Source organism: Galeopterus variegatus, unplaced genomic scaffold (genome assembly GCF_000696425.1).
Source record: "Galeopterus variegatus unplaced genomic scaffold, G_variegatus-3.0.2 Scaffold818, whole genome shotgun sequence".
Classification (NCBI taxonomy): domain Eukaryota; kingdom Metazoa; phylum Chordata; class Mammalia; order Dermoptera; family Cynocephalidae; genus Galeopterus; species Galeopterus variegatus.
In genome coordinates, this window is record NW_007726929.1 from 495611 (window position 1) to 507943 (window position 12333).

The window sequence follows — 12333 nt, forward strand, 5'->3', positions numbered from 1 at the left end:
CACTTTAACTGTTGGAAAAAAAGATCATCAACAGTAAACTGTAAAATACAATTGGAAGAAAACAACCCTGGGTAGGGGAGGAGCGATGTCTGCAGAAACCGTGGCCACTGCCCATCAATTATCCACTGTAGCCTCTGAGTCCTACACAGGTACTACACTCTCTGCTACTCCAAGGCTTTGCATATTCTGTTCCGTCGGTCTGGAATAGGCTCTGCTGTGGATTGAATGTCCCCCCAAAACTCCTGGAAGCTTGACCTCCAATGGACTGATCCATTCATGGGGTGACGCACGTGGTTCTGATGGCTTTATGAGGAGAGCAGCTTGGCTCTCTTGTTCAACCTATTCTTGCCATGTGACACCCTGGTCGCCACAAGACCCTGTAGAGAGTTCTCACTAAAAAGGCCCTCATCAGATGTATTCCCTCGACTGTGGACTTCCCAGCTCCTGACTGTAAGAAATAAATTTCACTTCTGTATAAATTACTCAGTTTCAGATATTTTGTCATAAGCAACAGAAACGGACTAATACTGGCACTCAGCACATCAATACTGATCTATCACATTTTCCTGAGCACTAGCTGTGCCTTAAAATTGGGTGCCTGCCCTCTGGGAGCTCATAGCCTACTGTGGGTGACAGACAGGGAAATGTACACTTGGAGAAAATGTAAGAAGGGCCCCTGCAGTGGAGGCACACACTAGTGGCGGGTGGAGCACAGAGAAGGGAAGCCTACCTGTTGTGGGCGGAGGCGGGGATGGAGACTGGGGCAGATGCCAGGGAGGACTTCAAAGAGAAAAGAAGGATGGCTGAACTCCAGCATACAGGTAAAACAGAGATTTTCTGGGGTATGGGGGGAAAGACATTCTAGGCAGAGATACCATGGGGGCAAAGACTCTGAGGGATGCAGGGACATTCTGGGAATGACAAGTGCATCCACTTCAAGGACAGGGTGTGTGCTAAAGGGCACGGGGGTGAGCAAATGGACTCCCAGTTACCTGTCATCCATCATCCATGGCCAATCCTGCTTGATCTATACCCACTCTCACCCCACCCTCGCCCCACCCCCAACCCAGGCATATGCATTTCACCTGCAAATATTTCAGTATGCATCTCTAAGCAATAAGGACTTTTAAAAAGCATAACCACAATACTACTATCACACCTAACAAAAATAATAAGTCCTTAATATAATAAAATATTTAATGTTTACATTTTGATTGTCCCTTAATTTAATTTAATTTTTTGTTTGGTTTGTTTAGTTTACAAGAACTAAACAAGGTCCATAATGAAATTGATTGACATATCTCTTGAATTTCTTTTTAATAAGTTTCCCCTTCTTATTTCTATATATTTATTGCAATATATTTATTGGAGAAACCAGGTCATTTGTCCTGCAGAGTTTCCCACTGTCTAGATTTTTCTGATTGCATTTTCCCCATGTTAACATGTTCATCTGCCCTCTGAACTTCCTAAAGAGGGTAGTTAGATCCAGAGCAGTGCAGTCCCATAGTGAATAATGTGAGCCATACACGCAAATCACATGTATTTTAAATTTTCTACTTGTCACATTTTAAGAAGCAAAAAGAAACTGATGAGATTAATTATATTTTAGTTAAGTCAATATATCCAAAATATTATCATCCCAACATGCAAGCGACATATAAATTAATATAAAATTATTTACATTCTTTTTTTGTACAAAGTCTCTAAAATTCAGCGTGTATCTTATATTCATAGCACATCTCAATTTGGACTAGCCCCTTTTCAGTTACTTAATAGCCACTTGTAGCTGGCATCTACTGTACTGGACCGCACAGATAAAGGCCTAACTATATTCAGGTTCAAACTTTTGCCAAGACTACTTCATAGGTGTTGTGTTTTTATATCAGGAGGCATAAAACGTCTTTCTGACTCTCTTTTTTTGATATTAGCAGCCATTGACAATCATTGTCTTAGACGTGCTAATTCATGAGGAGCTGCAAAGTGGTGATAGTCTAATTCTTACTAACCCTTCTGAATCTTTTTACTTGGAATATTTCTATAAGAGAAACTTCCCCTCAACAACTATTTTGTTAACTACTGTGTAAAATACACAGGGTAACAGTAAGTAAATGTTTGATCCTTTCCTCCGTTTAACAGTTCTTAAAAGGTTAGAGCTGTGTTTAGGACAGATGTGAAGAGTGGGTTAGAGAGCAAAAGTGTGGCTGAAGGGGGCCTGGGGGAGGTGACTCTAACCCAGGCAGCTCTCCTAGCTGGGATGACCCATGGGCAGCCAACCAAACCCCTCCCCTAAACCTCAGGAATCTCCTTCAAAAGGCCCGAGAAACTCCAAGCCACTCTCATGGCAACGCTTCTGTCCTGCCTGTACCCTGGGACAGCCACTCCAATCAGGCCCTCATCCCAGGCTGCCCCTCACCAGGGCGAGGTAGGAAAGCCCACGGCCTCCCACTCTATGCAGTTAGACAGCTCTAGTCCGCTCCTGCCCTCCCTGTCCTTTCTCCCTGTCCTCACCACACCCAGGATCTCCACCCCACACCCCCTCAGTTTTCTCTGGGACCTTGCTCCTTTTATTTTCCTGTCTTCTTCCTGGACCATCACCTTCCCCCTGCTACTGGCTCCTTTCCTTTGGCATTGAGGGAAAATCTTCCCTTTTCTCATAATCCTCTCCAACTTCCACCCTCTTTCCTCACCTCTTACAGCTTAACCTCGCCAGAGTTGTCTACACTTCCTCACTGGCCGCTCCCACTGACCACTGTCCCTTGATTCCTCACTGCTCCCCCAGCCCTGAAACGGTCTTATGGAAGTTGCCCATGGCTTGGAGTCACACTATGGCTGGTCCCTGTCCTTACTGCCCATGGCCTTTGCAGCTTTCACCCTGATGACCCTTCCCAGTCTCCATGGTTCCCCTCCTGTTTCTCTTACCACCTTCTTCCTGTGCTCGGCCTGGTTGAAACTCCTTGGGCTTCTGTTCTGGACCCTCTTCTGCTAATCCTGCGCACTGACCCCCGTAGTCCCTGCCCCCTCCTCCAGTGGCAGGCTCAGTCCTGCCCTCCCCCACTACTACACACCTTATACCCCAGCTCTGTTTGCCCTTTGTACTCTCCTGTCTCAGCCACATGCCCAGCAGCTTCCTGAGGGCAGGGATTATCTGCCTGGTGCATTTCTTCCCCTAGAGACTAATGCAGAGCTTGGCATGAAGTGTGCAGTCAATAACTAGCTGTTGAATGAATGAATAAATACAGATCCCTGGCAGTGTCTTTGACTGTGCTTCTTTACCCCCTGGCTGGGAGCACTGCCTCCACTTCATCCCTTTGACTCACCTGTTAGACACAGCTAAGGTGAGTCTCCAAAGAAGCTTCTCCCACCCCTCTGGCCCCTTCTATCTTGTATGTCTGTGAGTTGCAATTTACATGGCCAACTTCATGGACTTTTGACAGTTACATCACATTTCCAATAGTTACAAACATACATTTTCCCCCTCTGCAAAGTTGAACCACTCCCCACAACACGAATGCTAATGAAATGCTGAATTTTTCCACTCCCTGCACAGAAATGTCCCCCCAGATTTGCTGTTCCTTCTGAGTAGCAAAGAAGAGCTGTCTGTGGCTCTTCTTTGAGTGGGGAAGAGCTGTCTGTGGCTGGCAGGATAATCAGATGGGTAGGACAGAGGAGCAGGCTGTGAGACCTCGACAGAGCTTGGGGTACAGAAGGAAGAGTCCCTCGGGAGAGATCAGGGTCTAGTGTGGACCCAGAGTAGCCTTGGGATCTGTGTGATCTGGGGCAGGTCATCCTTTCTTGGGGACTTCCTGTGGGTTTCTAGAAGAAGTGGTGATGGTGACACTTTGCCCACATCCTCTGAGGGCTGTCCACAGGATCAGACGCAATCACATAGGGGACAGGGATGGGACAGAAAAAACACTGGCACGTTTGAGGGGTCGCTGCATCACCAGGAGAGAAAGCAGGCATTGCAGTGCACATGTCCGCAGGGCAGGCCTGGGCAGCAGGGCCTAGGCTTCTGCACTGGTTTCCTGGCTGGTGGTGGCTCATTAGCACTCAGGACGTTTACTAAGAATCTGGATAATCCCTCAAATGTGCACCTGTTTTTACTTTTTACAAAAACCAGTTCCACAGTCTTATTTGATCCTAGGAGAGTTCTGCCTCTAAAGGTCATAAATGTTTTTCGATGCTGACTCTGGGCACACCGGACCTTCACAGAGCTCCCAGGGGACCAAAAGACGACACAGGAGTGAGTTACAAAACACACACACACGCACACATGCACACTTCATAAGCACCCTACCGTGTGCCACTGAAGTAAAGCTTAGGCAGGGCTGGGGAAGAGAAGTCAAGGCAACTGGCAGGTTTTGGGGAGCAAAGGGCCTGGCTTTGAGGTCAGCAAGCTCTGGAGACTTCTGTTCATGAGCGAAAGGTCACATGTCACTTGCATATAAGGTATCCTGGGAGTCTCCTAACATCATAATCAAATGTGGCTGAGCCCCTGACCCAAAGAGCAAGTAATTTGTGGAAACACACAGTGATGCTGGTTTCTTTGAGGAGTAAGGTGTTCCCTATAAGAGAATTGCAAAAAAAAATTTTTGCAAGTAAATTTTTTTTTTTTTGTCTTTTGTCTTTTTCCATGTCCGGCAATGGATCGCAACCCTCAGTGTTGCCCCCGCGCCTCGCTCAGCCAGTGAGCGGGAACCGGTCTGTATGTGGGATCCGAACCCTCGGGCGGGAGCGCCGCTGCGCTTCCCAAGCGGCGCACTATCCAGTGCGCCACCGGGCCGGCCCCTTGCAAGTAAATTTTTGAGAGAACAAGTTTATCCCTTAAAGCATCAAAACTTAGTTTAACTGTTCTGAATGTTTCCTTAAACCATTTTATGCATTTTCCTATCAAACTAAAATTAATATATCCTTTTTCTGATGAGTGGAGTCTATCCTTAGGAACAGTAAAAGTTGCATTCAAGATGACTTTTTTTTTTTTCGTGTCCAGCAACGGATCGCAACCCTCAGTGTCGCGCCCATACCGGACCAGGACCGGCAACGGGATTGCAAGCCTCGGTGTTGCCCCCGCGCCTCGCTCAGCCAGTGAGCGGGAACCGGTCTGTATGTGGGATCCGAACCCTCGGCGGGAGTGCCGCCGTGCTCCCAAGCGGCGCACTGTAGTAGTGCGCCACCAGGCCGGCCCCAAGCTGACTTTTTTTTTTTTTGTCTTTTTGTCTTTTTCCGTGTCTGTCAACGGATCGCAACCCTCAGTGTTGCCCCCGTACCGGACCGGGGACCGGCAACGGGATCGCAACCCTCGGTGCTGCTCCTGCGCCTCGCTCAGCCAGTGAGCGGGAACCGGTCTGTATGTGGGATCCGAACCCTCGGGCGGGAGCGCCGCCACGCTTCCCAAGCGGTGCACTATCCAGTGCGCCACTGGGCCGGCCCACCAAGCTGACTTTTTAAAGCTAGCTGTTTTATTAATTTTTGTAACATATTTCAAAAGCCTTTGTGACAAGGACTTTGAGTAGAAAGCTGACTTTTTAAAGCTGTTTTATTAATTTTTGTAACATATTTCAAAAGCCTTTGTGACAAGGACTTTGAGTAGATGGCAGGGTGGTAGCTGTTCTGCTACATACAAACCCTGATAGAAGCAGGCTGTCATTAAATGGTTTAGTCCCAAATTCTTCATAAATAGTTAGAGTGACAGGTGACAATCCTGTCCTGCCATGCTGTGAACCCCAAGGGAATCAGAGACAGGTTTTGAGGAATGAATACAAATTTGCTTCTAGGGCAGGCGGGGCCTCTGTCCAGGCCCAAAGGAAAACCTGAGCCAAGGGGCTGACTTCACTTTACAGAGGCGCGCATGGGCTCAGAGAAGTCACGTGCCTTGCCCGGGTCACACAGCACTGAGATTGGAATACCCCTAACTGCTCTCCCATGGACTGACTGCTTCCTTCCTGAGTGTTCCTATTAACTCTTTAGAGTCAGGCTATCCATATTTCTGTGTACTCCCACTCTCTGGATTGGAATACCCCTAACTGCTCTCCCATGGACTGACTGCTTCCTTCTTGAGTGTTCCTATTAACTCTTTAGAGTCAGGCTATCCATATTTCTGTGTACTCCCACTCTCTCTGTGCCTTTCTAATTTGCTGCTTGTAATGTAATGGGGACTGAGAGCTCGTTAGAATCATGTTTTGCATGCAATAGCCAAAAGTATTTGGCCTGGCCCTAGTAGTTCTATGCCTGGCTTAGCTATGGCTATTTCACCAACTGGCTGCCTTTCTATTTTTATCTAGATTCATGATCGTTCTTTTTTGGGATTGCTGACATGCCAGCCTCTAAAAGGTGTGGGATTATTTTATAGACATCATGTATTTTTTATTCATTTAAAATCATAAGGTTGAGCTGTCAACCTACAAAGCTGTAATTAGATGTGCTAAGAGGAAAAAAAGAAAAAGAGTCATTTACTTCGAGCAAACGGGGCACCAATTCAACATTCAGTGAGGTAGCGAGAAGCTGTGTTAGAGAATATCTATGGATGAGGCGGGCCTAAAAAAGTTCATCTGCCAGATGTTAAAAAACATGAAAATTAAGTTAATTAGGCTTATAAGCCATGTCTCAGCACTGTGTCCATGCTCCCCACCACCAAAACATCTTGAACACTTTACATTTGTTTAGTGCTTAGTTTTTCAAAAGACCAATTTTACCCTTAGCACATTCTCAATGTGTACAGAATGAATATCTGCATTTCAAAGACCCCACCAAAGCCTGATACATACAACACAAGAAATCCTTGTTGAATGGCTGACCCTCCTGACATACACGGTGTTTTGTAAAGATCATTAAGTGCTTTCATTGTATGTCACTTATCATTTCTAACACTCTATCAGCCCTGGGGGTTGGTGGTATTATCCCTACTTCACAGATTAGGACCAGATTCAGAGAGGTTAAGTGGCTGTGTGCAAGCACTAGAGCAGGCACTCTTTATATCACTGCAGAGTGGTCTCCTACAGGACAAAAGAGAATCAACACTGTTGGGGCACTTACAATGTTGCAAGTCCTACACAAATGTAACCGGGAAGGGCAGAATTCTTTCCAACTTTTCACAGATTAAGAAATGGGGGTTCTTCAAAGTTCAATAACTTTACCATGGTCAATAGCTCCAAAGTGGTAGAGTTGCAGAGAAGTGAACAGTTGCCTCGGGGCATTCAGAACCCAGCTTCTAAAGAATAGATGCTGCCACTTTCTGTACCACACTGTAAAAACCCAGTGTTATTCAACATGAACCCTGAAAACATTAGGGACACAGGATGCTCCTCTTTTTTAGACACAGATTTTTTTTTCCAAACAAAAAGGAAAGATTAAACAGACTCAAGCAAGTATCACTAGAATCCAGCCTCAACTTGGCTGCTAGTCATAACTCAGATCTAACCAAGTTACTCTTCTGCTTTAAAGCCTGGAAAGGATACCTACCAATTGCCCATTGGATTCATTCAAATCTCTTTACTTGGCACTTTAAGTCCTTCCTCATTGGCCTGCAATTCAATTTCTTCTCTCACCTTTCTTCACATTCATTCAGGACCCAAGCACAGCAAACTCCTGCTATTTTCCAAACACACACACAAGGCCCTGCCATGCCTATGGGCCTTTGTCTGTGTGTTCTCTCTCCATCTATAACGTGAAATCTTACATATCTTTCATCTACATTACCTTCATGAATCTTTCTGGGTCCTGAGCCAGAATTAATAGCTTTCTCTGCAGAGTGGTCTCCTACAGCTTTCTCCACAGCATGGCTATACATCTCTCCATCATAGAATTTATTACATTGAGTTATAATTAATTGCTAATGTTCCTGTGCCCTCTACTAGAGGATGTGGCAGAAGTCAAGGCTTATTAATTTCCATATTAACTTTGTTTAGCCCAGTGCCTTGCATGTGCATGCATGCATACACACAAAGACAGAGAGAGTGAGTGAGCACGTGCTGAATAAATGCTGAATGGCTGGCTATTTGAGAACAAGGTTTTTGTAGTTAACCCGGCTTCAATATGAAATTCAAAACAATGAAGACAGGACTCAAACACAGCAGGGAAATAACATACACTTTTAACTCTCAAAATAAATACTAATCAATTTTATTTTATAAATACAGATGCTGAGTTTTCTTCCAATTACCAACAGATCAGTTTCACATGCCATTTATTATTGGTGGTGGTTTAAAAAATTATTTAAATAACTGGTTAGGTCAGGATAAATGGGCACCATTAGAACTGCTAAAAAAATATAGCTGGAACAATCTTCCAAAACTAATATTCTGAGGGAAAAAAAATCTATGGAATTTCTAAAGTGGTTAAGGGGCGGAGGAGAGAAAAAAAACACGATCAAATATTCACTTGAGGACATTTGTTGGCTGTTAAAATTGTCTCTGCTGTATGAAAACTGAAAAGGGCTCTTAGCAGTTCAGAAATATATTAGTAATGAGTTTCCATTTCAACTTATTACTTCTAAGATTTTATTTTCTTAGTGACTTACAAGACTAATTAAAAAGATTAGTAGGAGATAATAGCTCATTCTGTATTTTGGCCTTGGCAAAATAGAGGCAAAACTAATTCTGCAGCTTTGTAAAATGCTGAACAGAGTTGTTTCAGGAGACATGTAATACTACCATAGATTCTACTCAGGTCATTGTAGAAACTGCAGACATCAAACAAAGTCAAAAGAAAACCCCAAACCCAAACAAAACAAACCCAAACCTAAGCAGTGTTTTGAGGCATACATCATTGGACAGTGTGGGTCAACCAAATATGTAGGCAACCATTGATAAGTTCTGAGAGATGTGATCACATTCAAGGGCAGGGATCCATGCTTTGGGAGTGAAAAGCCATGAAGCCCATAATTAGGGAGTCTACAAAGGGGAGATTGATTGGTGGAAGCCCAGAGCTCCAGGCTCTACCTGGCTGTGTGGAACCTCAGATGAACACTATAATCATGAGTCTCTGCAAGTGGTCTCACTGCTTGGTGGTGCCGAAGCCAGGCTGGAGGACCTGCAATTGAATGCACTGCAATAGTTTGAGTTTGGCGTGAAGTTTTAAATCTATCCCATATCTGGAGAAATCACAAATTGCATGTGATTCACCTTCCATTCTTCAATACTAACAATGGCCTTCAAAAACCTTTTATTTTTGTAGATGTTACTTCACTGGAGGACCCCACAGAACGATGTACATCCAAGACAGTGTCTGTTGCCACCCTTTTGACTCTTATATGAATGACAGTATACTGCAAGGAAGCTTCTGCTCCAGGTTTGGAGTGGCCCTACCCTCTTCATGTGGAATAAGATGGATTTCTTCAGATCAAGTTAAAGGTTTAAATTGCCTGAGGGTTAGATATGTCTGCTATGCAGTAATTTTGTGAGTTCTCTCTCTAAATGGAAAACAACAACACAAACTAGTCCATTTAACAGTGTAGCTATCAATTAAAATTGAGCCGAGAAATGCTTGGACAAAATATGAAAATGATTATGAGAACTATGAATTAAGTTGTTACATGGGACAAATGCAGCTACTGGAGAGTACACCTGTGAAGCATTTGTGTTGCTATACACAATAAGTAAATGAAGTCAGCAGCATTAGCTTAGATACAGCCACAATTTTTGTTCAGGCTAGTCCTGTCAAGATGTAACATATGGAGATGTAGGTTCGAGAGGAATTTCAAAGCTGGAAAAAAAAATCAGGTCAGGTGAAGTAAACTCAATTTTATTCTTCTATACAATACATGGATATATGGATAAATTTTCCTTAAAGAGCTTGCAACCCTGAGGCAATGTCCTTAGTTACATAATGTATAAAGCAATAACAAATAAAATCTAAATGCAGGAATGACAATTGGACATCAAAAACATAATTTAATATTTATGAAATTGCACACATACCAATAATATTCTATGCTTCATCTAGTCTCTTAATCCATCTCAACTGCCTTGCAGTTTGCATATTAGACAGCCTGACTCTCTATGTATACTTTGTCATATACAATGCCTTCTTTCTGATTGAAATTTAATAAATTAACCTGGGATTTACATAAAGGGATTTCTGTCTGATGAGTGCATTGCCAGAAAGCATACCTAGTTTTTGACCATAGCATCTGCCCACATAAAAACTCTGGCCCCTAAAGGGGATTCAATGCCATCTGACTGTAGTAACCTTGGGGCCCTTTAGGGTCCCCTGGGATCCACCAGAGGCAAGTTTTTCATCTAATTTGAGGGCTACAACAAGGGTATGGCAGAAGAGGTGGAAGGTCATGGCTGATCAGAAGAGATGGAAGATCTTGGCTACTGGGTTAAAGAACCAGTGAATCTGATGCCCTTAGTGTTCAGGATGCATAGTCCATCCTCCCTGAAGATGGGGCAACAGCGAGGTCTACAGGTTGACTATGGTACCTGGGGATGGGGGCAAAGGCAGGGGCAGATGGGCCTGCCAGAAGAGATGGAAGATCTTGGCTACTGGGTTAAAGAACCAGTGAATCTGATGCCCTTAGTTTTCAGGATGCATAGTCCATCCTCCCTGAAGATGGGGCAACAGCAAGGTCTACAGGTTGACTATGGTACCTGGGGATGGGGGCAAAGGCAGGGGCAGATGGGCCTGCGTATAAGGAGACCACTATACTTCTTATTCATCAACTTAATGGATGGTCATAGACCCTTCGGTAAATCGTGGAAACCAATTTCTGAATATTCCATTTTCCCCAAAGTTTTATAAACTACAGTGAGGGCAAATGCTTATGAGAAAATAAAGGTGAGTTCTTTATATTACTTATATATTATCATCTTCCCTCTGAGGATAACATAGAAGTGTAAATAAAAAGCAGACAAATACCTAAAAGGTAATTTGAGCTATAAGCTCTTTCAATTAGAGGGTGACTTTTTGCCTTAAAATAATAATCAGGCCTGAAAAGCAAATCTTGAAAGCAAAATCTAACTTTGTCTGGCTCACTGATATACAATGATCCTGAGTCCCTCCTTTTATTCCTAAAATCTGTTTTTCTGAGGAATATCCTCCATTAATATTCATTTTGTGTCATAATTAATACAAAGGGTAAGTGCAGCTTTATCCTCATTTTAGGCAGCGATTCTGCCTTGGTCCTACTGTCTGCTCACATCACTTATCAGAACTCCTGCGTGGCCGGCGGAAGCTGGATACATTTTCATTCAGTGCATAGATCCTTCGGGAGAACTCTTCAAATTCTCCCAGAACTTGTTCATCACACTCTACTGCCACGGCACTGTCCACTGGGATGCAGTTAAATGCTTCTAGCTGATCGCCTGAGGTGAAACCTGTGGCTTCCAGCCCAATGATTTCTTCTGCTTGTTCCACAGTACAGCAGAGCTCAGTTTCTGAGACTGGGTGAAACTCACCTGCAAGCTGGACACTGGTGGAACCAGCCTGCTCACTGGGTAGGAGAGTGCCATTTACTGTGGCCGGATGGCCAGAGAGGGCTTCACCTTGTTCTTGGCTAGCATTCACACTCACATGGCCTCCACTTAAGCTGTCACCCAAATTTACTTCTTTTTTCTTGTTTTCTTTGGAGAAGTCCAAGGAGGTATCCAAGGAGGAGGACAGAGATGTTGTCTTTCTCTCAGACTCTCCCATGGTAGTCACAGGCTGGGCTAACGCTGAGTTGTAACTGGGAGGAGGGCTTTTGTACTGGAGTCTCTCATTCTCTGAGCTGGCCCGTTTTCGGTGTCCTTTGTCTGGTGAAGGGATCCCCCCAGAGAAGCCTACATCTGCACCCCCAAATATGGAGCTTTGTCTCTTTGGAACAGGGATTGCACTGGAGGTGTGATGTCTGTCGCTAGAAGACAAACAAAAATGAGAAGTTACTTTCTACTTCAGAATTCGGTTAAGCCTTCTAGATCCAGAGACAGGAAACAGCATATTTAGATTTGAGATAATAAAAATAGATAATGATCATCTTAGGCAGTATTTATTGTAGTGTCTGAATGCAAGAAACCACATGTGGCATGCTGGGCCCAACAGTGGGAGATTCCTTTAAGAAGGATACAGACACACTGCAATATATTTAGAGAAGAGTGCCCAGTGTAGGATGGGGATAAGACATATCCATGTCATATGGGGAAGAACTGAAGTAAGTGGACAGACCGGATCTGGAAAGAAAAACATGAGGATGTAATCAACTTCACAGTCTGAAGAGCTATCGACATTGCTAATCTCGCTTTTAATATTCACTTATTTTATCTTTGTAAAGCAGTCATCCTCATTTGGCAGAGAAGTTAAATAACCTGCCCTTAATAACTCAGTGAGGCAGTGACAAGGCTGAACTAAAACCCGTGA

The 12333-nt window shown here is 44.0% G+C and overlaps 1 protein-coding gene across 1 annotated transcript; it reads right to left on the minus strand.

The window, feature by feature from the left end:
• Positions 1-11139: 11139 nt before the first annotated feature.
• On the minus strand, positions 11140-11833 carry LOC103590451 (UV radiation resistance-associated gene protein-like; the record flags this gene model as incomplete). Its single annotated transcript, XM_008572682.1, has 1 exon — positions 11140-11833. A coding segment is annotated over one exon (694 nt), but the record flags the coding sequence as incomplete, so codon positions are not given.
• Positions 11834-12333: the final 500 nt, after the last annotated feature.